Source organism: Phaenicophaeus curvirostris, chromosome Z (assembly GCF_032191515.1).
Source record: "Phaenicophaeus curvirostris isolate KB17595 chromosome Z, BPBGC_Pcur_1.0, whole genome shotgun sequence".
Lineage (NCBI taxonomy): Eukaryota > Metazoa > Chordata > Aves > Cuculiformes > Cuculidae > Phaenicophaeus > Phaenicophaeus curvirostris.
Genome location: NC_091431.1, coordinates 53,191,897 through 53,218,852, shown reverse-complemented (window position 1 = coordinate 53,218,852; position 26,956 = coordinate 53,191,897). Strand labels below are relative to the sequence as shown.

The following is a 26,956-nucleotide window of genomic DNA, read 5'->3' as shown; positions in this document are numbered from 1 at the left end:
ATGATTTAATGTACATATACAACATGATCTGAGGTAGAGTTAAATTCCACAGCATTCAAGAGGAAGAAGTTGAAATGCTGAATAGAATGTCTTTGTTCATATTTTTAAGACTGAATATTGACTTCTGTGGGAAGTAAGAATATTGATATTGCCTATGGAGCAACTAAGGGAGGTTAGTGTTCATGTATTTTTGATAATAAAACCATAGTGGGTGTTTCAAGAAAAGGTGGAGCTGAGCAGAAGAGTTCATTTCTCATATCAATTTAATTTTTATTGGAAAAAACCACATTTGCAACAAATCTTAGCAGCTCAGAATAGCTTATTTTCCTCATCCTGGTGTTATCAGTGTGATTGTGTTATCTTAGCTTGGTTCACCTTCTTGTAGCATAGATTTCCTCTCCTGCAAATTCTATTATTTTCTTTCTGTCTCAGACCTTGCTATGTACTCAGCTTAAATTGTACTTCTAAACACTGATGCTAGGTCTTACTGTGAACCAGTTGTCATGTCCTTAGTTTTTGTAGGGGCATGTGGGCTGAAGTAGTTGACATGACTACTGGATGATATAATTATCAAGCAGAGAATTTGTTCTAGCTGTAAAATAAATATATGATGGAAGACAGGTGGATTTAATGCTATTGAGGCTTTTAAAAATGTGAAGATAATCCTTTGAGTAGGTAAGCTGTTAGAAGTCCATGGCTAGTACAGTGTGAGAATAATATTCTTTAGTGGAATGTAGCTGATGCTGTTTATACAGAAAATGAATAGTTTCAAAATATAAAGGAAAAAAAATGGTTTGAGGACAAATTGATTCTGTCCCAATTCCCTGGAGGAAATTCCTGTATAACCAGAGGAGACTGTCACTCAAATTCCATCCATGTTTCTATAAGATCTTTAAATCTATATTTAGAAGTCCATGGAAAGGATATTTTAATGATTCTGTTCTATGTAATTTTTAAGCCTTTCTCCTCTAATGTTACCCTCTGTTCTTTTTTGTAAGGTTCATGGGAGGGAGTAAGGGGAACAGCATTTTATGAAAGCTATTTTCTCCTGCATTTTACAGTGCTCTGTAGAAATTCATCATACCTACAATATAAACAGGCAGATTTTTTTTTTTATGAAATGTAGGGGAAAATGAATTGGAAGAATTGAATTTTGTAGAACAAGACGTTCTGCATAGCTTGGAGTTTGCCGCGTGTTTTCTCTCTTTCAAAGTGCCTTTGTCAGAAAGAAATTATTCAGTATTTAATGTTGGGGGAGGGAGCGTTTTTACATAAGTTAACTATCCATGCATTGTGAATATTAACAGCAGAGACTAGTGGCAAGATGTGTACTGACTAAAAATCCCTCTAAGCAGCCTGTATGTGGTCAATGACTAAGGTAACTCCCTTTATACTATGGATTCAGGATAATCAAATATACTTGTTTTTATATACTTTATCTTAGGTTCTGTGGGTCTTTTAAGTAGTGACTTTCTGATGTAACTTCTCATTCTTTTATTCCCCTGCCCTGTATTTCTGTAGACAAGTAAGAAAAACTGCCCTCCATTATCCTATTGCTCCTTAAGTCACTAACGTTTCTTTAAAAGGAGCGTGGAGAGAACTGAATGCTTGCAGCCTGAATGCAATAGTAAGACAGGGGCAGAGCATGTGACAGCCAAAACCTCAAAGTATAAGGTTAGTTTGGAAACTGCCTGCAGGGACACAGCTGTTGTATTTCTCAGAACTTGCTCTCAACCAAGTTTCACCAAAAAAAAAGGTGCAACTAATCAAACCCTGGTTCTCCTGCTCTGGTTGCATGCCATCCAACATTGACATGTCAATATAGTTGGGAAGCATGAAGTAAATACCAGCAGAGTGATGACTGTGGCTGAGCAAAACTATCCAGAGTTATACTAAGGCTATTGAAGGGTGTACTTGTTTAATTTTCTCAGTCTAGTACAACAGCAGTTACAATGTACAGTCCTTTCAAATACACACTGGGTGTGCTATAGATCTCATTTTGCCCTCTGGAAGCAAAAGCAAGCTTCTAAAAGTGCTTTGTTGATATACGTGTAGTTGTTTCCATAAAGCAGGAGTTGGCCATCAATATCAAAATGCTGGATCTCATACTTCCATATTGTTTGTTTGTAGTGCTCAGGCATATAATGTCTTTTGGTATAGTTGTTTCAGGTGAAGAGATATGGTTCTCTACATTCAGCTGAAGCCCAGCTGAGAGATCTGTTTACGTGTCTACTTTACTGAATGTGATTGTTCCTGTATTAAAATGAACTTATGCTCCCAGGAAGCACATAGTGAAGCCTAATATTGCTGTGACATTTTTGTCCTTATTTTTCATAGGCAAGGAGGCTTATTTTTATTTTATCTCCATATAATAAAATCATGTTCTTCAACGTAATCTGAATTTCACCCTGTTGTGTCTAAAAATGCAAAACTCCAGAAGCTGCATTTCATTCTGGTGTTTATCATGTAAAATGGGATATCATATGGACTTTACATTGAAGGCATCATGTGGGAAAGCATCAGTGGGAAGGATGTCTCCTCTCTTTCCCCTCCCTTTCTTTCCTCTTTGTTCCTGCTCCCAAGAACCAACACATGAAGGACCTTGGGCATAGCCAATTCACCTGTCGTCAAGATTACTTCCTCCTGGTTGGTAGTTTCTGTCCCAGTGGCCAAGACCCAATCCCTGGCTGCACTCTGTTACCATTGAAGAAGATTGTATTGTTGAGGACTTGTGTGCCCAAAGTTGGTGCTGGAATTGTGTCAAGCAGAAATTTCAGTTGTGGTAGAGTCACTTAGCAACAGGGAGGTACCATAGCAAGAGAATGCTGGCAGGACATTGCTGTTAAAATGGTGAGCTAAGGGGTGATAATATTTCAGCTGTCTTAGCTTTTAGAAGTCATACTTTTCTGAATCTGCCAGTTGGGACAGTGGAGCAGCATCCCAAGTATGAACTGACAAACTGGACAGTACTCTGCTGCTCTCTGGTATAACCTTATTCTAAAGTTTCTTCTGAAACCTGGAAGGCTGTGGAAAAGGAGCACAGCTTAATTGGAAATGCAAAAAAAAAAAAAAAAAATTGGAATCAAACTGCATGTCATGAAATACCCAAGTCTGCTTACTGCAGGAGTGACTTGAGCACCCCTAAAGGTTAGGTACCTCATAAGGGAAAAGGTTGTTAGGTGGGAGGCACTAATTCTCTTGTGTAAACCTAAACGCTAATGTGCAGGGAGCTTAGTCTGTGTGTTGAATTTTTTTGTTTCTTTTTGTTGTTTAAACTTTTGATGAACCTTATGCCAGGAAATAGAGATGGAAAATGATGTTGGTGACTTTCAAGTGTGAACCTGTTTCAAAAAAGTGCATAAATTTTTGCTAGTAACTTGCATAAAACCTTGATTGGATCATGTCGCTGTCAGATGGTTGCAGTCACTTGAAGTGCAGCATTGAGCAATCCTTTCGATCCATAAGTCAGTGAACAGCTTTATTATTTGTTTACAGATTTATGTGAAAGAGTCTCAAAATAATGTTTCTTGGAAGCCAGATGTTGTCAGTCATCTCCTTTTAACTGATTTGTAAATTAGCCTTATTGAGGTATCTTAGCACTCGGAAATAGGAAAGAAATATTTGTATTGTATCTGTGTTTGTAAAATAAGAATAGTAACAATGGTTAATTAAATAATCTCCGAGACCCCTAAACCTCCAAATACAGAAACTGCTGAAAGCATGGGCTGTGAGTTCATTAATTGCTACAGTATCTGTTGTGAACATGAAGGAGTCTTACAATGCTGAAGAAGCAGATTGAGAAGCCGCTGTTTTCCTTAATGCTTCAGAAGTGTGTATCTGCAAGTACTCCAGTAAGCTGTAGATTTGATTAAAAAAATACCCCAGTCAAAAAACCCCAAACCACTAAATAACCTGAAATATTAAAATATAAAGGAAATTCTAAACATGGGATTCCAAATGCTTTGTAGAGCATACAGTACTCTCCTGTGCGATTAACTAAATGTCAACAAAACTAGACTTCACTGTGCATCTTTGTCAGTAACTATGGTGACCTTGACTCCTTCCTTTCAGTGGACAGAGAGGATGAAGCAGATGTCATGTAGATTATCTGGCTGATAGGTCTCAATACAGGACCTGTACAAAACTAAAAGACTTTATGCTTGGCCTAGTAAAAAAATGGTGGTAGGAATTAGACTGTAAGAGTTAAAGGAAAAACGTCTGAGTGGTTTACAAAATAGTGACACCACACAACTGCACCAGTTTAAGGAGAAGGATGCTTGACATTTCTTGCATCACTGCTTTTTCTTCCTTTCCCTGTATTTGCTGACTTGCTGTTCATTTTCTTTTTGTGAATTTAACAAATACCGAAACATTAAATGTATTGTCAAAACCAGAGGGCTAAAATGTTGTATAGGAATGATGACAGGAAGAGAATTTAAGGAATGAGGACCTGTATTTATGCTTATTTCAGAGTCAGTGTAAGTGAGTGTCTGTTTCATAAACAGGATAATTTATTTTCTTTCTTTTTTCACTGTGGTTGATAGATGTGTTTGTTAGGGTTTCCTTAGACTGATTAGCGGTTTGCATTTTTTTGATAGTACAGAGCCATCTAGTGACTGCTCACATGAAGCTGAGGAGAAATCGCCCAAGGGAAAATGCTGGCAAGAGCAGAAAGGCATGCAGGTTGCTAGGCCAGATGGTTCACAGCTGCAAAAAGACTGGTTTTATGCATTGAGTAAACTAAATCTGATCCCTTTTACCCTGAGATGAGACCACTGCAAAACAGGCTCCTTCTGTGAGAATGGTTGGAAGTGGTGTGAGCCATACAAGAGGAGGGTGGCTTTCTTACAGACACCCACAAATCTGAGTCTCGCAAAATTTTGGTTTCAGTTAGAAATTTAATTACATCTTTGTAAACACTTTTTTAAATGCTGTCATAATGTTTAGGTCAAAGTAGCTTAGGTTTGGGTTTTTTTCAGTGAAGGTGAGCATTTAAACAGTACATATGCATATTTTTATCTCTGTTTCTTTGCAGCTTGATCACATATTGCCCTCCCCACCTATACTTTCTCGAAAATCCAGCAGTCCTGAAGTCTCTTCTGTCCCTGGAAAATCTCCTAAGTTTAAGAGGCAGCTGAGTGAAGACGGGAGGCAGCTCAGAAGAGGAAGCCTTGGAGGAGCTCTGACTGGTGAGTCCAAGGGGTGTGTAATGTTACCTGGAGGTTTAGCACCTGTGGTGGTGGCACTTTGACCCCTAGTGTTTGCCTTGCAGCCAAATCGTTCTGGGAATGTGTGACCTCCACCTGCTGTTTCCATAAAGTCCCTTCCACAGGGGTTCCACGATAGTCAGTGGAATGAGCTTATGGCTGAGAGTCTGCCTTCATGAGGTGCTGATAGGTGGCCAAGCACAGCCTGAAAATAAACAATTTCTTGACATTTTCAGGAATATGGCATTTATCTTGATGACTTTATTCAGTGGCCTAAGATGTGCTCTCATGTGTTCATTCACAGCATCACTTACATCTTGTTTTGTCAAGGAGCTGAAGTGCATGGTTGGTCCTAGACTTGATTTCATTGAAGAAGCAGCAATTTGGCCTCTTTTGTCTGGTGGAGTACTCCTAGGGGAGGAGGGGCATTACCAGCTAGCCACTGGCTGGGGACCACAATTGTTCTGTGGAGCCATGCAGAGGTAACACAACCTTTGAGGAGAGCACAGGTCCTCCCTGCCATGATGATAGTGTCTGTGGAAGATGCAAGACGCTGAAATTGTGATTGTGTCCTGATAGCTGTATGGCTGTGGCAATCACTGAAGAGGGATTGGGTTTGAGCATGGAGCAAAATGAAAATGAAAACACTGGGGCAGGTTAACTAGTACCTGTGAATGGATTTTTTTAATTCACTAGAATTTGGCAATTTAATATATTCCTGAAGTGCACAATTTCTAAACAGTCTGATCTGAAGAATTTATGAAGAACAGGATATTAAGTACTTGATGAGAGGAAAAATAGACTTCAGTGGATTTAGTGGAAGGGATAAATCTGAGTCTCAACATCTTGTTTTATCTTTTCAACTGATTTTGATGGGTATCAAATTCAAACAGGTAGATTCAGGTTAGCAGAAGTAATTTATATGAGATGTGACTGTCCAGTCTCTGAATTCTGTACATTGTTCACAGAAATTTTTTCATGGGGTTGAAAAATGCTGCCACAGTGGATAGAGCAGATTCTTTTGCTGTAAGTGTCTGGGAAGTGCTTTTAAAAGTATTTGCTTTTCTCGCTTCCTTCCCACCCTGTCCTTGTTCTTATGCTAGAAGAAGGTCCAAAAACCTATTGCAGTGCTTCTCTTTTTCTGTAATCAGTAGCTTAGAATTACCTACAATGCTTCAATGAGTGACAAATAATATATATGTATTACCTAAGTAACTTAAAAAATTAAGTTACCTCAAACCTTATATGAAGGAAAAATAGAGAGTACTACAGGAACTTCTTGTCACATCAGCCCATGATCATTGCTGCTGTTTCTAGTGTCACTAGAGTAGAATTTACCATTTACCTTGCAACTTCATTTTTAGCAAGAGTTGCATTATGAGGATTTCAGAAACAATATCAGAGTATTTCTGATCTGAGTGGGCTTTTCTGAAAGATAAGTGACTTGCTGCAGTCAGAAGCATCAATTTTGCTAACCATATCAGCAAACTCGCTGGCTTCTCTGGAGTGTTACTGCTCTAAAAATGTGGAAGTGTAGGCCAAACTCGTATTTTACTGAAATGAAATCTTGCCAGCACACTACTTACTGTATCAGCAGGAATTGGTGTGGGTTTTTCATTTTGTTTTTGTTTAACTTTCAAGTAGAATGGTGGTCTTCAAAAACTGACCTTTCACATATAAGCCCTCTAGATAAAGCGGGAGAAGGCAACCTAATTTACAGCAAACAAAATAAATGTGCTCTGCTGCTGTTGTCTCTGGTCTTTATCTCTATGCTTGAATTATTATTTGAGGTCTTTTATAAAGCAAAATGGATGTACTTTTTGTCTGCTTGCAATATGTTGTGCCGGGTTTCATGTCAGGATTTGGGAATATAGTGTGCAATGATGTCGAACTGCTTTATTACTAATGCACTTTAAATGAACCTGAATACCCTAAGGCCTTGGTATCTTAAAATAGTTTAAATATCTTAACAGCTTTCGTGATAGTGATTAAATTAATCTAAGTCACTCTGATGACAGAAGGTTCTTAATATTCTTTCTAGACTTTTCAACAAAAAAATATTTTTAAAAGAAACACTGCAGATAGAGAACTAATTCCTAGAACTGTTTCAAATGCTCAGTAATCTGAAGTTAATAATTTCAACATTACCTTAGATTTACTTGCCTACCTTTTTTACATACTTAAGTTTTGAGTTTTTTTTAGTTTCTTTAATACTTAAGAGTATCTCACTGTTCTGGTTTGACACTACAAGAATCACAATATCATTATTAAAGAAAACCCCAAAACCCTTCAGTTAAAATGAATGAGCTGATGTGTCTTTTGGTTTGGGTTTACTTTGATGCATATGCATCCCCTCCCTAATTTCTGATTGAATCTTAATGTTTCTGAAGAGGTACTCATGTTCAGTAAGTGAGTGGGATATTTGCAGAACTGTCACTTACAAAAGTACTTGATCTCTAATATCACTTTACAGTCATTGCTGTCTTCCTTTGTTCTTCTATTTTGTGGCTTTTGATATTTTTTAACTTAAGTGCTAGCTTACCAATGGTTATCAGTTCCTTGGAAAATAGTTCAGAAAGATATATTTGAAATTGTTTAAGATACAGTCTCTGCTTCTGTTGTTTAAAAATGTTACCTTTGCTAAACTCCTAGAAATACATTAAATGCAGTAAGTAAAAGACTCCTAGTTTGCAAATTTGCCGTCTTCCTATGCTGATGCTTGCTGCTCACTCCAAATGTTAGAAAATAAGTGAATTGCGGTGTGTGTGTTACTTTGACTTTCCCTTTGGTGTTAAGAACACAATATTATTGAGCCGTAGAGCATAAGCAGTATTAATGATAAACAGAGAAATAAAAATTTAATTTGTTAGTTTAAATCCTGCAGGGCAGAATACTCGTAAAGGTAAATAGATAGGGTTTTTATCTCTGGGAATAGATCCCAAATAAATGAGTTTATTAGGCTTTACAAGAGGGAATAATTCTATGCATTGCATATGAGAAGAAATAAAATTTATATTGTTGCAATATATTGAAAGACAGTTACAAACCTGAAGGATTACAGCTACTGCGAATCTCCTGCTATGCATTGGCTGAAGTAAAAGACAAAATGCTTAGAGGAGTGTGAGAAAAATTAAGTGTGTTCTGCAAGGTCTTTCCAATGGGAATCAACACAAAGAAGAGGAGGTTTGGCAACTTGGGGAGGTGGGATAGAAACTGAACTTATATTCTGCACAGCTTCAGGGAAACTGCAACCTAAATTTTTCTTCCTGAGCTGCCCAGTTTTAAGCATTTACCAACCGTGCCTTTTCAGTGACAAGCAAAGAATGCTCTTTGAAGTTGAAGAAAATTAAATCCGTGTTTTTGAGAATAAACCTACTATTGCTTCCTGTTGAACATCACTAGGGTACCACTAAAGTTTGGCCAATAAAAGAAATGAATACTGCTTCCCGGACACACCATGCTCTTATATTTTGGAAAAGTCATTTCAGTCTAATTGTTGCAACAGTATTGCTTTCCTTAATCTTCATCCCCCAGGGAGCAGGAGGAAGAAAACTTCTGGGGAAAACTGAATTTGGAATGAAAAGACTTTATTGGATGTGGCTTGCTAGTAGTTTGGCAAATCTTCTTTAATAGCTCTTGTTGTGAAGCACAAGCAGTACTTCTCAGTAGAAAGAAAGGATGAAAAGTAATATTTCATCATGGGGCTTGTTAACATAAGCATTCACGAGAGAAACTTCAGAGGAGAAATGACTGAAAATACTGTATGACCAGTTACTCTTTTAATTTAAAATATCTAATTTCCAAAGAGCTATGACGTTTTGAGTAGCAAACACACAATAACCAGAATTGGCCTTTCTCCTCTTCTGCTGCTCCTGCATCGGAACTCTTCTATTCTGGCTTCCCCCTTCACTACCTGCACACATTCTTGTAACAGTGTTTGTGACAGCCTTTACCTGGGAAGTAAATCAGAGCTTTAGAAGTTCTGCTTGTGGTACAGATGATGTAAACCACAATCCTTGCATAGTTTGTTCAACTGCAGAATAACCTGCTTCAGAAGGATGCTAGTACCCTCTGGGTGCAAAGGCATCAGAGAAGTGCTGGTCAGACTGAGAGCACAGCATTGGTAGGTGAGGTCAGTTCTGTCCTTGGGACAGGAGACTGCTGTGCGTAGGTCTGTATTTAAATGCCTCTACCCCTAGCCTTAGGTTGTCTTTTTAAGGATTCCTAACAGTGCATGGACTCGGGCTTTAAAATTTGTTTCTAATCAGGAAAAAAGCTATTTAATTAAAAAGCTGCTTTTCTGTGATGGCTGTTTTTTTGATCTCCACAAACTTCAAAGGACTGTCTGCAGTCAGAGGTTTTTGGCTTAAATTGTCTACAGACTTTAGTTTTCTCTGTTCAGAAATGCTTAAATAGAATTCATGGCAGAAATCAATGTGAAAGGCTGAGAAATTAAATGAGCTTTTACCATGGAGGGGGTTAACCTGGCAGATCATTTACACAAGCAAATTGAATTGGCCTTGCTTTCTTGTCCTGTTGCTGCTCCTCAGTTTGCACCTCTGTGTGTGGTGTGGCTCTGTTCAGTCTCCTCAGCTCCTGTGGTGCAACATTTGGAGATTGCCATCTCCCTTTCTGTGACTGAAAGGTAAGAGAGGATGGTGCTGGGGAGATTTTGTCCGTTGCAGAGCTCTGCAGCTAGATCAGTTGTCTCTACGCTGAACAGATAAGCTCTGCAGTTAGATGTAAAGAAAAAAAATACACTTTTAACTTATCTTGCCTCCTGTTACCTTATCAATAACAGCCTGGAAACAGACTTCCTGCTTGGCTAATTGCCTCTAATTGTGGAAGGGCTGTTATCTCACTAACCTTAAATTGATCTTATACAAATACTGGTGACATAATGCATGCAGATTTCGTTTTATAGCATTTAATCCAAAGCTCCTAAAACACTTCAAGTTACCTCATGATCTAGAAAAGAGCTAAAGCCTAAGAAATCTTGGAACGTATCTGTTTTTTTCTTCTTTATTACTTCTGCTTTGATCAAGTAATTCATCCAGATATGCTCAGTAATAATTACTGCTGCCACATAACTAATCAGTGGTTGATTTTAAATAGATTTTGGGATTCTTAGCTTGGTGTTTGCATCAGAGATTCATCACTCTACTAAGACTAATTATAAGAAAGATCAACAGTTTTATGGGCCGTGAAGAACAAGCTGTTCTCTTTCTCATAGGTTAGCATGTGCTGACAGAACTTGGAAAGGGAAGTTTTCCTTGTTCATACATGGGAGCAGTTGGTGGGGATAGAAATGCAGAGTTTTCACAAACATTACACTGTATAATGGTTTTTTTGCATTAATACTACTGAAAGTGCAATTTAGCTTATTAAACTTGGTGGATGGGGAAGGATGAGTATAAAATCACATGACTTGTACTTTGAATCTTTTCTGAAAATGGTAGCTTCCCATTCTGTACAGCTACTTATCACAATTATGCTGTGATCATTTTAGTAACAACATTTTCAAAAGATTATTTTTATTAATGAAGGCCAGTTGGTGAAGGTAAAGGGAAGTCATAGAATCACAGAATCATAGAATAACCAGGTTGGAAGAGATCCACCAGATCATTGAGTCCAACCATTCCTATCAAACACTAAACCATGCCCCTTAGCACCTCGTCCACCCGTGCCTTAAACACCTCCAGGGAAGGTGAATCAACCACCTCCCTGGGCAGCCTCTGCCACTGCCCTATGACCCTTTCTGTGAAGAATTTTTTCCTAATGTCCAGCCTAAACCTCCCCTGGTGGAGCTTGAGGCCATTCCCTCTTGTCCTGTCCCCTGTCACTTGGGAGAAGAGGCCAGCACTCTCCTCTCCACAACCTCCTTTCAGGTAGTTATAGAGGGCAATGAGGTCTCCCCTCAGCCTCCTCTTCTCCAGGCTAAACAACCCAGCTCTCTCAGCCGCTCCTTGTAAGACCTGCTCTCCAGCCCCCTCACCAGCTTTGTTGCTTTTCTCTGCACTCGCTCCAGAGCCTCAACATCCTTCTTGTGGTGAGGGGCCCAAAACTGAACACAGGATTCGAGGAGTGGTCTCACCAGTGCTGAGTACAGAGGGAGAAGAACCTCCCTGGACCTGCTGGTCACGCTGTTTCTGATCCAAGCCAAGATGCCATTGGCCTTCTTGGCCACCTGGGCACACTGCTGGCTCATGTTCAGTCGGCTGTCAACCAACACCCCCAGGTCCCTCTCCTCCAGGCAGCTTTCTAGACAGGCTTCTCCCAGTCTGTAGCTCTGCACAGGGTTGTTGTGCCCCAAGTGCAGGACCCGGCATTTGGCCTTGTTAAACCTCATCCCATTGGTCTCAGCCCAGCGGCCCGGCCTGTTCAGATCCCTTTGCAGAGCCTCCCTACCCTCCAGCAGATCCACACTTCCACCCAGCTTAGTGTCATCCGCAAACTTGCTAAGGGATAGCAAGATAGGGAAGTGTTCCCTATTTCCTTTGTACAATACCTTTTTCTATCTTCCAGCTATAGAACTGTTTAAGGCATGTGCTGCTTCACAGTGCTTGTGACTTCATCGCTGTCTCTAGGGACACAGCTTGGTGGGACGCAGAGGCAAGATGGTTGCAAGCTCTGGAGCTCTGTCAGATGTGCCTTTTTGTAGGAAATTTTACTTCCTGCATTTTCTTCCCCTCACTCATCAAGGCCAGAGTATGTTTCAAATTTGCTTTCATCTTTGTTACATGTGACAGAACTGGATGTACTCAGTTTAAAAAGTCTTTTCAGCCATTGCTGCCTGAGGGCTCTCCTCAGCAGTCGTTTGCCGGGGGTGGGGGTCGGGGGGGTGGAATCGGTAGCAGCTCAGTGCTGCTGTTGACACCTGCTTCTGGGTGTAAAAGGGTCAAGAGCCAGGTCTGCATGAGGACTGGCACAACATTTGGTAGCCATGCCTACACAGAACATGTATGGGAGTCTTTTCACTGTCTTTCTCAAAGGCTTCTTTAGAGCATTGTACCATGTGCTAAACTTCTTCCAGAACCAGAAAGAGATAGAAGCAAGCTATTCTATTTTAAAGCATGTGGTGTAAAGCTGTCTTCTGTGGGTGAACTAAATATATTCTGCTATGAAATATGAATTTTTAAATGGTTCTTGGCGCACTGCTGGTGGAGAAGACATTAGGTTTTATTTGTCATTGTCAGTTACCTTCATCATTTAAGGCTTCGATCAACCTGCATACTTGAGTTGATTTTTTTACTTCCCTGTGTGCCTAGCAAGATAATTTCCATATTCATTGACATGTCTGGAGTCTGCATCACGTAATAGTCTGTGATGAGAACAGAAGATACAGTATTCCTGTCTCGTTATTTTGCCTTTAACTCTTCAATTGCTGCTTAATTTTGCTTGTAGCATTAGAACATGAAAAGTTGGTTGTTGTTGAGACCAAAGCAAACTGTAGCAGTAGAGTGCCTAATTTGCAGATACATTTGCAAGATGCCTGTTTTGAAGGTTGGAGAAGTAGGGTTTAACCCTCTTTGGGATGCTTATAAAAGCAGCTTTAAAGTTGTTAAGAATGATTTGTTACAGTGGAAAAATAAATTGTGGAAAAAATGAATAAGCATACTAAACTTATGAAGTTTGAGTTGTAGCTCCTTAAGAAATACCCCTAAGAGCTGTTGAATTTGCTGGCTCATGTATGCTTAGCAGTGTAACTGCAGAAGCCCAACTGAAAGAACTTGTCTGGACTTAGTTAAGTGCTTGGGTTTAATCAGCTGATAACTTAGATTTGAGCTTTGTGAGGCTGTAGTCCCATAGTGCCTAGAACCTGAGTTTGTTAGTGCAAAACTGTCTAAGCAGAGTGTTTATAAATAGATTGTAATTGCACATCAAGACTATATTATCTGTACTTCTAGAGGCTTAAGTCATCCTTTTTTTCACATATAGGCTCTCTTGAATAGATGTTGTGAAGTCAGTAGTCCAACCACATGTCGAGGGAAATCATACCTTCTCCTTCCAAGATGATTACTTTAACATAAGTTGAATGTACAGCTTAAGAAATATTTGAGAAGAAAAAGCACTTTCAATGTTTTATGCTTAGAATGAAGGTTGAATATTTGAAAGGAAAAGTTTATAGATGTTTTCCATTGAAAACAGGGCCAGGATTTTCTGTTGAGAAACCTCACCATTTGAAAAATGACTAAGCATATAATTTCTCTGATTATGTGGCATAGCAATATATCAGTGAAAGAAAAATAGGGGTCGTGGTAGAGACTGAAGAGAAAGTAGTTTGTTGACACAACTTTCATGGTTATCGTTTGCTGTGGAGTTGGTGGGCATTTTCTTTTTAGTGCAACCGAAGATATTTGATTTGTACCTTATCATAATTTCTGTGAAGCACGTAGCACAAAACCAGGTGTTATGATGGTGGAGAGTTGAGAACCAAGAATATTGGCAGCTGGCTGAAGTAGCTGCTCACATAGTGATTGAACTGAGCAATGGTGAGCTTTCTGAAGCTCTTAAGATTAGAGCATATGTATTCTAGGCACAGCTTGACTGCAAGTCTGTCGGTATTTAGAGTTGCAGATAACAGCTGTCTCTGGGCTCTTGGTGTGCAGGATTCTTGTTTTTATAAAATTAACCATATATCAGAAGGAGCAATCCAACTGTCTCATCATCACTTAGATGTAGTTCAGTTTAATTTGCTTTTGGTAGTATAATGTGTTCAGTCTGAACCTTAAATTTCTTATTTTCTCCTATTATCAGAGTTTCAGATCTAGGCCTTCAGATTTTTCTAGAACAGGTGTGAACTGGGGGAAAGGATGAAAGGGAAGCAGGAAGATGTGTGTTTTAGGGTTTTACTGTGGGATGGACAGGTGATCTCAGTTTTGGACCTATAAATCAGAAATACAGCACAAAGGGTTTGCTTTAGTAAGATAAAGAAAAGGAATCAGCAGAATGTACCTATCTCTGAGATCACTGATAAGTAAGATACTGAGGTATTTTGCTGAGTTGTATTTCAATAGAGTTGGGAGGTGGAGAAGTAGAGTTGGAAATTATAACTTCAAGCTGGTGATTTTTTTTTAATCATATAATTATCAGCGTCACTGGCTGGCTAACACTGTTGTTGTACACACTTTTGCTATGGACAGCTTTAAAAAACCCAAGTAAACCAAAACCAAGCAAACAAAACCAAAAGCAAATAACACAGCCCCTCAAACCAAACACCACCCTCGCCACCCCCCACCCCCCAAACTACATAAAATTAGAAAAATTTGCTGGTGATCCCAAATGCCTTTCAAATAACTTACTGATGCCACAGTACTTCAGTAATAGATTGCAAATTGTCAAAACGTAACAGATGCTCACTGCAGTTACATTTAAGAGGTACTTCAAGTAATTTCCATATTACCAAATTTTTGTGGTGACTTTTAAGTGTATTTCAGTGAGAGAAATTTGTTCCAAGCATGGAAATACTTAGACGTGTTGAAGAATTTCATCACGATCAGAGGTGAGGCCCTGGCACAGGTTGCCCAGGGAAGCTGTGGCTGCCCCATCCCTGGAGGTGTTTAAGGCCAGGTTGGATGGGGCCTTGGGCAGCCTGGTCTGGAGGGAGGTGTCCCTGCCCATGGCAGGGGGGTTGGAACTGGATGTTCTTTAGGGTCCCTTCCAACCCAAACTATTGTATGAGTCTGTGATTTCTGTGAGGGAAGTGAACTATATGAGATGGCTTATTCTTGTAAACTTGCTTATAAAGTTTGATTCAGAATCCCTTTGTAGTTAATGGAGGCTTGATTTTTTTTTTTTTATATATATGTTTGTGTATATATTTTGGTTTTTAGTGTACTTTGGGTGCGGATCTAAACCTGCATCCTACTTGTTTCTGGTCCAAAACTAGGTGTTTCCTTTTCCACTTGCAGTTTTGCCAATATTAATGAAATTTTAAGATGGATCTGTTGCTTTTTTAAATATCATAATCTCACCCTGAAGTTTTGCCTGTGGGCCACATTTATTTTGTGCCTGACCAGATACTGCCCTTCATCTGATTTTAGAAAGTGAAAGCAAGATAGAGCATTTTAAGGAGACTTTGTAGTGCATCAAAAACTGTAAAATCTGTGATAAATGTAATAGGATTTTTTTGTTAGGCCTTCTTGTGCAGTAACAAAAGAAATCATAATTGACTCAGTTGTAGTTACAGGCTTAACTGGGTAATGTTACGTTTAGTGGACAGATTGAAAGAGCAATTTCACCTCTTCCATCAAACTGGGAAATTGGCATTGTCCTTTAACTTAAACCATGTGCAGCTGAGTAATATGCAAAATGTTGTGATCATCTTAAGTTGTGGACTATAATTAAGGCTAGTAGTAATCTGAAATTTAAGTGAAGTTTTCTGATGCAGCCACAATAAAATAAGACAAGGTGCTGAAAAGTTTCCGAGTGATAGCTTTAAATACAGACGCTATTCTTTGACTTGCCTATTACTGCTAATGGGAATTACAGGCTTTAATTCCCACCACCCCTTGATGTGAGAATAGATGCTAAAATTTACAGCCTTCACGTCATTTCTGACAGCAGATCTGTTGTTTTGTGTGGTGGCTTAATGCTGTGGCACCCTAGTCCCTCAAAGGAAGTGGACTGAGTTCAGAAGGAATTTCTTTGTTTCAATAAGAAATCTTGATGTTCCATTTGCTTCTGGAAATGAAAAAGCCTTATTATATTCTTGTAAAATATGTCCTAACTTTTCTTACTTAAGGAAGTACAAATACAGCTGTTATTTTGCGGATATTTTGTTGCAGTTAACATTCCTGTGGGTAACTGCCATCTCTTGGTATTATATCTCTGCATAAAGGTTAGTGTTATTCCCAGTTAAGAGATTTATCTGTTACCATATTTTTTCATTAGCCATAGCTAATTTTGCTTCTGTAGGAAGCATACTTATTACATGCATTTTCTGTGTTTAAAACCATATATGGATGTACAATGAAAAGAACTGGTCTTCTAGACAGTCTCCTATGCTTGACTAAATTTTGTATGTTGTGAAATGCTGTGCCCTTGGGGCTCCTGTGTGGGGTAGAAATGGCAGGAAAGATCGTTCCCACATCACACATGGTTATGTTTTCACTGGCAGTTTTGATCATGCCAGCTGCCTAATTAGCTACTCCACAGGCCCTACAATATTATTTTAAATATTTCTAGAGTTTAATCATGCAAGAAAAATAATGGAATATTAAGTGAATTCTTACCATGCAGGCATTGGTTTTGATGCTGAGCTAATCTACTCTGCTTTCTTGTCAGTCAGGCAAAATCTTGCAGTTGAAGGAGAGGCTTAGTACAAGATTTTCTTGTTGTGAAGTGTGGGATTGCCTCTTGTGTAGCCTCTGTACCAAAATAGCTTAAATTTTCTTTCTGATATTTGAACAAGATAAAAACCTGGTAAAATATAGAAGCCTGTAAAGGTCAAAGAATAAAGGTGTCTGTTAGGGATGTTCTGTGTTGACATAACCCTGCACATGGTAAAGTACAGAATGCCCTACTCTGAGTGGCTGATGTGAATACGAATCACAATATTGACTCTTCATGTTTTGGATCTGGCTATCATGTAAAACAAAAAGTAAGTACAAGCATTAATAATAGCACTTATTTCTCATGTGCCTTTTTACTACTAGACTTCATGACTTGTTATTGAAACCTTTCTGGCTTGGGATCCAAACCTAAACAAAGCTAGATTAATTTGTGGGCAAAATACAAATGATTGCCTTCCATTTTTATGTGTGTGTGTGAAGTTCAGTGGGATACGTCTGGGAGGAAATTAAGTGTAGTCTGGGAAAGGCCTAGTGCTCAACAATGGATTTTGAGACTAGTTTCAAACTCTTACTAGAAGGTGCATTGGTTAACCAGAGAGTGTTACTCTTCCCCAGTGGTAGAACAAACTTTAATAAATAGACCTCTTTCTTGCTTGCATTCTCCTTTATTTTAAAGATCAGAGGAAAACTCGGTCGGTTTTCCAGTATCGATTCCTGTGATAATAAAATGCACTAAGAATATGCTACAGTGATCAAATTGCAAGTTATTTAATATTTTTCCTGGAGGCTTCTAGAGTGGGTTAAAACAAGGTTCTAAGTGTAATTTGTGTGATATATGTGTACTTAACAAAACAGGTATTGCCAAAGCATTTTACTGGTGTCATCATCAGTGATATGATGTCTTGTTTAGAATTGTCTTGACTTAGCTGGAGTTCTAGAATCCTTTCTGCAGAGTTTCATTACGTTGTTTCTCAGGCTAGAATGCAGACTGTAGATTTTTGTAATGGGGACCCAGTACTAGGAAATGTCTGGTTTCACTCAGAGAACCTCATCTCACCATTGACTCTGAGAAACAGAGTCAAAAAGCAAGTAAAGAAAATCTATAGACCTGTCTGATGTTGAAAGCATTAAAGGCATGAAACATTACCTGCTTAAATGCAAGGTATGTATAACTTAGGTTTTTTCCAGTCACTTTTTAATTCTGTTTTTCTTGCCTGGCTGAGAGGGAATTAACCTTTTGAGGTGATAGATACAGGCTGTAACTGAGTACTTAGGTCATTGGCATGTTTCAGGATTGACATCTATGGAATATCAAAGATGTGGACGTTGTAATCAATGTCTAAGTGTAAGCCTGTGTAAAAAAGTTAACCACAATTTGATGGAAACAGGCAGAGAGACCAGATGGGAAATTAATTTGGTTTTCCAGTTCTCGAAAACGTTATCCTGGATAATTGGGCCAGAAAATGTTGCTTTTTTGTACATTCTTCTTCTAGTCTCAGGCAAGCTGTTAGCAAATTGGCTGAAATATGTTGGATGGGTTCTGCTTTACCTATTATAGCAAAGAACAATAGCCCATTTTGAAGACATATTGAGAAGCATTAAAAAGGACTATATTGTGCTGCTGCTTGGGAGCTCTCTAACTCCCAAGACAAGTCAGTTTCCAGGGACCTCAGCAGCTATCTGTGGATCTGCTGTTAAAAATAAGGTTATGAAGCTGTGGTCTTTGATTTCCTGGCCCATCTACCAGGGTGCAAATCCTGTGTCAGTGGTCACACACATACCCTCTCCATAGTTCTCTGAGGTGACAAGATTAATGAGGTGGGAGTTAGTAATTTCAGAAAACCAGTGTGGTTTGGAAGATGATTTTCTGTGGGAAACCTTGGCTTGTCTGAGGAGTTAGAGTGGGTGAACTTAAACATTGGCCTTGAATAGATGCCCCTGTATCCTTGGAGAAGCTGGAAGGCGCCAAGAAGAGCCGAGTAAACAAGATTAGGAAGCTGCCAGGCCGCAGGTGGAATCACCCAATTGTGAAGATACAACTGAGAAGGAGTTGTCCAATTATGAACTGTCGGTCTTTAGCTAAACCAATTGTGCATGGACACGCAGCTCGGCAAGCGGTATAAAAAGTCTTGTAAAATCAGTGAAGATGGTCTTTTGGCCCACAACTTCTACGTGTCGTGGATTGCCCCAACCTCAACAATTTTCATTTGAGCAGTTCAAAATCTTGCATTGTGCTTTTGAACCTAGATTTGAGCGAACACTCTGCCCCTCCCCCGCTTTTGAATATTCATTTTATATCAGATTCTAAGAGAAGTCAGTTGCTTTAGTAATATGATTGTCTTGCTTTTGCATAGTTTTCAGAGGTAACTAGGAAATTAAAATGAATATATTTGGTATGATCAGTATATAGCTTCTTGTCCTGTTTATTCATGGTGACTGAAAATAAGTAAAAAGGGACAGTATCATCACGTTTGTCCTCTTAATATAATTCTCTGAGTATTTTCTCTGCTGCTGGTTTGCAGCTTCCTGAACCAGAGATGCTTTCTGCCTAGTTAGTACCTGTGGGGAGATGATCCATACCAAGTGGCAGTGTTTTGATCAGGGGTCTAACCTTCGGGTTGCACTGGGTCTGAGCTTGCCAGGTGATGAGCGCAGCACCCACCAAGGAGGGATGTAGCAGCCGTTCCTTGAGCCCAGTGCAGGCACTTCTGGGGGATGGCTGGCCTACAACTTATTTGTTGTTACTTGGGAGAGTGATTAAGGATGCTTTCTGGGGAAGTGAATTATACCTTTTGGTCATATTATAAGGAATTGTGGTATAACAGCAGAGTAGTCCCCGCTGATGTAGTACTTGTTATCCGCATAGTAAGTGCCTGATTCCAGTAAACCTCACTTTGTGTACTGGAATCGGAACCTTATTCCTTCCAGGTCTAGGTAGCAGCTTGCATTTATTTATTTATTATTTGTTTGTTTGTTTGCTTTTTAACTCACCTTCAGCATTTAGGTTTCTTTGGTTCAGAACCACCATTCTGTATGTTTGCATGTTTTGTTGCATTAATTATGTTTCTAGGTAGGAGAAAGGTACAGTTGTGAAAATACGGAATAATCGAATTTGCCTAAGAAGTGTAGCTTATGGAAGGGCGATGTGAAGGGCTAGCATGTGAACAGTAGGAATTGCATTCTGATGGAATCCTCTCTGGTCAAGGCTGTAGTGAAAGAAACATACTTCTAGAATGGTAAGACCATAATACAGTAGTAAACTCTGTCCATTGTGCTGTCTCATCTGCAACATTCTTTTTAACTTGACAGGCAAGTATCTGCTTCCCAATGCAACTGGACAGCAGCTGTGGCAACCTACAGAAACCTCTAACCTTGTTCGCATACGCCACCAGGCGCTTGGACAGTCAGCACCTTTACTTACTGCTAATCTGGTGAGTGACTTTTATTCAAAGCTGGGAGTGTACAAAAAACCCTATTGTATTCCTGTACCTGTTGGTGGGGGTGGGGATCAAACACAATTTATTTCCATATTAACCTCCCCTCCTTAAGCTGCATTTTTAAAGTACCTAATGCATTCTGTGTACAAAATTACTTAATGTGTTGAGTGCAGCTAAATAACTTTTATGGTAGCAGTAACCCTGTATTGGGTTGCTGGATTTTGCATAAAGACTGAATGCATGAATGTGGTTGTTTGCATTTAAATGGTTTCTGTCTTTAAAAACAAAACCCCAAACAAGCCTTTTAAGACAGCAATAGAAAGTAACTGTCCTTCCTGCTGAGCATTCTATTTTATTAGTGTCTTTGTTCCCACTTTCTGCAGGACTCTGTCCTCGAGACAACATGGGAGTATGAAGCATGAGCTTAATTAAATCTTTTGGATAAAATTATAAAGGAATAGAAAGGGGAAGAGGTGCTTCATACACTTGAACTTTCAGCTTTTTGTTTTCAGGCATCCATCATGCTGCTTTGTGCTTCTGTATATTAAGATCTTAAATGTTGAAATTGAATGCAGGACGCGTATACTAGCCTATACTTTTCTGCAGTTATTTTAGTGAGTCTGTTTCATGTTATATGAAAAAAGAAGAAAGGGTTAGTGGGTTATTAAAACTTTGCTGATCAATGTCAGCTTTCCAGGGGAAACTTACTTTTTTGTAAACAAAATCTTCAGGTTAACGGTGGGTATGCTGAACAGATAACCACCATGCCAGTGTGTCATATCATATTGGTGCGTAGTTGGCTGGCTTCTCCATGAATCTATCTGCAGTAGTATTTTACTTCAGGTGCAACAAATCCACACTTGTAAATGGAATCGTGGTTTCTGTTTAGAGCTGGTGTTAATTGTTTGTGGCAGATGTGCTTTATTGGACCCCCGTGCTTATTATAAACACTTGATTCTTTTGGAAGTTCTGTGCTTTGATCCCTAATATTTTCCAGGGAATTAAGCATTAGTATTCTTGTTTTCTAGTTTGCTATGAGAAACATAGTTTGCTGTGAAGGAGGTATGTGGATTATGTATAGTTGAAGCGAAAAAGAAAGTACATGAATGGTCTGAGATAAATTTAAATTGCATTGAGACTGTAGATTTTTTCCTTCTTTTCTGTTGTTGGGATTTCATGTAATTTCTTCGAATGATCTAATTTAAAGTGCTGTGTTGCTATTTGGTTCTGTGTTTCTGTTTGCACAACTATAGTGTGGTGCTACTGTTAATGTTGTGCTTTTATTTTACTGTATTGCTTAAACTATAGGGAGTGGAAAATTCAGCAAGATTTTAACAAAAAGTATTTTAGATGTTCATAAAACAACAGACTAATGAAAAAGTCAGTGAGCCATGCTTCCCTAAGGGCCTTCCTCTCATCACCTATTGAGTTTTCTGGCATATTTGTCTGCCACAGACCTCTTCCTTTCTGTCTACATCTTTTATCTGCGCCTGACTGCAGCTTCTTTCGTGCTGCTGTGAGGGCCTTCAATGCATCTCTGAGCAGATTGTGCATGGGGTAGAGATTCACGTTCCTCAGAAGTATGTATTTCTCATCTGTAACTGTTGATCAGACTTTCCTCCTAAGAAGGCTAATGTTACATTGTCACATATGCAGAGGTCTTCTCAAGCCTCCTCTGACAAATACTTTGCTGTCAGACTACTGAAAGACCCTGGCCTTTACTTAAAAGGGTCCATAAGTTAGGGATTGCACCTTCCTCTACCCCCACTGTTTTTGGTTTGTTTTTGGTCTTGATTCTGTGCTTTGACAGAGCTAAGTTTGGAAGGCCTATTTTTATGGCCTAGAAATAGGAGCTTTTTAATTATATTCAGGAAAGAGTTGGATCTTACGTAGAAGAGATTCATATGAGCATACAAGTAATTTCCATGTAGCTGTTTAGTCTGAGTTGAAGTGATTTTGAATGTAATGTGTCGCTCACGTTACAAACAGCCTGTTATTAGCTCCTGTACTAGGACCAGTCATTCTTGCTGAGGTTGATACCCAGCTGAAGTGGATCTGACTGTGAGCAGTGATTACACACTAATGTAGGCAAGAATGACAAGCGAGCAGCTCAAAGATAGGCACTGGTGATTAGTGGAATTGCAAACAGGGTAAAGACTTCCTTTTTTCTGTCAATAACTTGTAAAAACTTCCCTGGATTACCTGCTGTGTCACAAATGTCAATCTTTTCTGTAGGCAATTATAGATTGAGTTATGGAATATTAATTAAAAATGGTCTGCAGTTGTTGCATTAAATGGTGTTCAATAGCTATGCATGGATTCACTCCTATAATATAGACAGATGGATAATAAATTAAAAATACTATTTCTGTCTAGAACCACATAGGTGGGTTAAAAATGTGTTTGGGGAAGGCTGGCATTCAGGTGAATGGGCAGTGTGTTGGGTTTGCTGGGAGCTTTTAATTTAGAGGTAGCTGAGTGATAGTCTTGTTACTCTTCTACTGCTAGCAGGACTGACTGTGTTGAGGTGTCCACTTCAGATGGATTCTTTGGTGGTCACACAGACAATGGGAGTCTCTAGCAAGTATTAACACTGACTTAGAAACATTAAGAAAATGATACAGAATGTCTTCCAGCAGTATATATAAAGGTGAAGCTAAGATGTGGAGCAGTTCTGCTTTAGGATGTTCTTACAGGTCAAGTATTGGTCTGGTCAGTCTCTTCATCTCTAGTCAGTGGAAAATGATACATGCTCATGGAAGGCAATTCAGAGTGTGTGTCTCAGTGCTAAGTTTTGTGGGAGTGTAGGGAAACTCTTATAGAGCTACCTTACCTGACTCTTCTTGTCCTATAGGCTGACAAACATATTGCCTGATTTCAGGCATCTAATTTGAGGTAGAATGAATTGGCACCTGAAAGTGCTTCTTCTCCAATGAAGAGGTTCAGGAGTTAGAGTTGCTGCCTCATTTAGTGTCCAGAGTTTGGCAGTGCTGCCTCTGGTCTTTCCCAAATTTCATCCTTCAGTGAAACACGTACATTGTAATATACTTGGCTTTTAAATTCACAGTGAGGACTGGTTGTGTAACTTCAGCATTATGGCAAGTACTGAGCATAGTTTGGCTGTTTGTTATGTTGTGGAAGATGAATACTCATGGTATGAATTAAAGAAAACTCTGAAAGGCTTGTTGTTTCTTCTTGGAAACTTGAAAGAGAGCGAAATGTCTAAATTCTTGGTTGGTTTAATAATGGAACATCTTTGACTACTTGTAAATAGTATTTAGTAACTTATCAAAACTAGAAAGAGGGCTTTTATCAATGGCTTATGTCCTTTCCTAGGAAGCAGTGATGAGGTGTTTTGTCTAGGTATGACTAGAAGCTTTTGCTGCTTTTTAGCCTGCTGTTTACTTCTTCAGTTTTTTCAAGATTTACCTCTTGATCGTCTCAGCATCACCACCTCACCACTCCTGCCAAAGTATATTTGCCTTCCCCAAAACAACAGAAGACTGAATTTGCAAGCATATGTATGTTGGTGTGCTTGCTTTTTATTGCCACTTTATCCATGTTTATTTGTAAGAGTAGTCTTAGGGAACCTCGAGGGTGGTAATTATATAAAATGCTGTTTTATTAATTGGGTTGCTGAAAGAAAACAAAAGAAGAAATGTTCAGTGTCGATGAAAAGCAGTTTTACTTCTTCAGAAAAGGCATTGCTTCCTTCATTGTTTTAAGTAGTATAATACTGAAAATTAGTGTCTTTGTTAAAGAGTCTGTTAACTTCAGCTAAACTGACATAATGTTGACAGTTATGAGAACTGTTTGAAAACTAATTATGCTAATTAGAATGTAACTACCAGTAATTGCATGTATTCAAACAGCACACCAACACCCTTTTGGGTGTTCTATTCCCCAGATGCAAGGCAACCATTTGTTGCCTGAGAAGATGCAAAATTATAGCTTAGGTAATAAAGGATTGCAAACAAATAAAATACATTTTTTACAAACACTAATTGGTTAGGTAAGCGAATGACAGTATCAGTTCTGCTTGGTCAAACCACATAATTTTAAAAAGACCTTTATTTAAATGTTTAATTTTAGAGTTGTAGACTATTTTTCAAATCACTAATTGTCTGCATTCAGTTTTATCTAAGGAGTATCGAGTGTAGCTGATTTTAAAGTAAACTTATTTGAGAGCAAGAGGAACCTGCAGCTGAAACTTGGATTGCTTTAGATTTTAGCTCTTTCTATCCAGGAATACAGGTTTAACATTGTTAATTTTGTCTGTGAGCAGCTGTTTAATACTCTGCAAATTAATAAGCATGTATAAGGATGCCACTTGTCAGAAACATGAAGAAGACATGTTATAAATTCCCTGTGTAGCTAATCTTGGATCTGTCTCTTAAAATTTCCCCAAATAGTTAGGTTTCAGAAATACTGAATCTGAACTGAGGAAGTTATTTGAATGCTAAGCAGTTGTATAGATTTGAATGCCATATTTCTTGTCTGACTTAAAACCAGCTCAACATCTAAGACTAATCACTAAGAATCTTTCTAAATTGAAAGTATTTATTCCTATGAAATGCTGAAATTGCTAAGTAATGGTAGCAGGTTTTCCATGCTTCAATTGCTTATAGCTTTTAAGACTAGAGAGTTGTTCTCCCTTGTGCATTTTATTTCAGTAGCTCCTTACCCATGAATACGTATTTGAAGTCATGTTTCTTTGTCTGCATTTGCTTTCTAACAAATTTTTAAATTGCAGTTCTAATTCAGTAGTTATTTCTAATTTAGTAGTAGAGAGTCTTTATTAAGCACTTCTCTGTGCTTAATATCTGTACAAAGCAAAAGCCTGGAGTAGACCTGGTCCAGAGCCATGAAACTGTAATGCTTCCTGAGAAACTGATGAAAGAAGTTGATGACTGGGTGCTCTGTTTCACAAATATTGATATATCTGTATTTGTATATATCATTATTTTTAATATAGTAACTGTACCTTTGGGTTTAAAACACACTTGTAGATTCAGTTGCTTGATGGATTTCTAGATATGATTACTTTTCTATATTGTCTGCTTAAAAATAACAGCTTTTAAAATTCTGATGCTTTTCTTGTTAACTCTTGGTTGATGAAATACAGAAATGGTGATTACCAGGGTTAACTTTCTTCTGATAGAGAATTGAGAACACATCTTGTGCTGCAGAGTTTCATTAGTTAAAGAATAATGGAGAAAGTCAGTAAAATAATAATCTCCTGTAGATGACTAACCTAGGTTAAGAAGTCTTGCAAGCATATCCAACATACCTTAGAAACATCACCCACTATGTGGTGAAGTAAGTCCTCTCCCATCAGCCTCACTAAGCTTCTGTGTTCTAGAACTGAATAGAGATGATACTCCCAAGTGCATAGCACAATAGATATAATCTTGTTCTGTATCCTTTTAACAGTACAAAACCCGTGTGGGAGCTAGCTATACATCCCTATTTTGCACAGGAACACCATGCTTCTACTTTCACTGAACAGTGAAAAGGCTCACTACAACCAGTTTTTATGAGCTGTTAACATGATCTTCCTCTGCCTGTGTTGTCAGCTGAGCATACCTTACTTCTTTAGGGTTCCATTTGATCTGCAGGACCTGCACAATTGAGATCAATAAGCTAGGTTAACTGTAGTGCTTCACCCCTAGAAATGAAGCTTCTGACTGCATGTTAGTAGTGACTCTGAATAAGGGCTTGTTTTTCTAGACTGCTGGGATATATGAGTTCGCTGTGTGTGGTGCTAGTGATGGTTACCTTAAAATGCCATCTAGAATTGTGTTTCCAATATCTCTTAAAAAGACAAAAAGTGGAACGTGTTGGAAAAGTGGGTCCATGAACTTTAATGCTCGTAAAATTAGCCGTATGAGAAACAAGGGAATAATGATTGTTTGGCAATGATCTATACAACCAGAAGAAATTGCTGTGTAATAATTTATAGTGTTTGAAGTTTAGATGCCTTTCTGGGGAAACACCTTTTCTCAGCTTTTTGTTGGACTTTGCTTAGAGGGTAACTGAATAAAATGTTATCATCTGTGATGACAAGGAATAGCACTTGGGAATATAGTGATGGACCTCTGACCTTAGATCAAAAGCTTCTGCAAAGCCTTAAAGTACTTGTAGGAGTGGAAATGGGAAGGGGCTAAAGAGTGTAAAAAGGACAAGAAGAGCAGGAAAAGAATGAAAAGTGATGGGCGCAGGGATGGATTTAGGAAAATTTAGCTATGATGCTGCTTCCTTGTCCCCAACACAAAAAGCAGAAGAAAACTGACTACTGTGATTCTGTTGTCTAGTCAGTTAACATGTTAATTCAAACAGTGATTCATCTATGGTTTTTAACATTTAATGAGAAAACATTTAATAATGAGTTGCAAGGAAGTTATCCTTAACTTGAGGAATGTGTGCTGATCCACAGTTCTGCTGTGGATGGTCTGATTTCCATTCTTGGAAGTGGATGATAAAATTTTAAACTGATGTCACTCACAGGTCTGACTTTGAAATAAATGATATAAAGTAGGTGTGGGGGAATACTATTGTAAATATAGGGAAATAGTCTACACTACTGCTGTCTGCATACAGGATCTGAAGGCATAGTTAGAGGTGTTGATAACCTCAAAGTGAGTGCTCCCTGTGTTACGTAGGTGAGTAGCAGTAGGTTAGGGTGTTATTTGGAGTTCTGATGGGGCAATTACAACCTCTCTGACTGTTCTCCATAGTCTTAGCAATTTGGTACTTATGCATAATTAGGATGAGATGATTAATTAAAAAAAATGCTATTCTGGATAAGATACTGCTCTACTGATCTGAATCTTAGTAGTGAAACTATATACTGTCAGACTTATTCTTGGGCATTGTAGAATTTTTTTCCTGGTGCTGCTTGAGAGTAATTATCACTATAGAGAGTAATTATCACTGTAGAAAATTTGATTTCTGCTGTGGCAGTTTCAGTTGACAGAATGCGCAAATACTGAAAGTCTTCAAACTTCTTAGTGAAGTT

At 38.6% G+C, this 26,956-nt stretch overlaps 1 protein-coding gene across 1 annotated transcript in view; it reads left to right on the top strand.

Moving 5' to 3' along the window:
• The window catches only part of MAST4 (microtubule associated serine/threonine kinase family member 4), a 269,856-nt gene that overhangs the window by 49,307 nt on the left and 193,593 nt on the right, over window positions 1-26,956 (top strand). Inside the window, exons 3-4 of the mRNA XM_069880703.1 lie at window positions 5,036-5,189; window positions 19,811-19,932. Coding sequence (XP_069736804.1) covers window positions 5,036-5,189; window positions 19,811-19,932 — 276 coding nt within the window. The remainder of the gene's footprint in view (window positions 1-5,035; window positions 5,190-19,810; window positions 19,933-26,956) is intronic.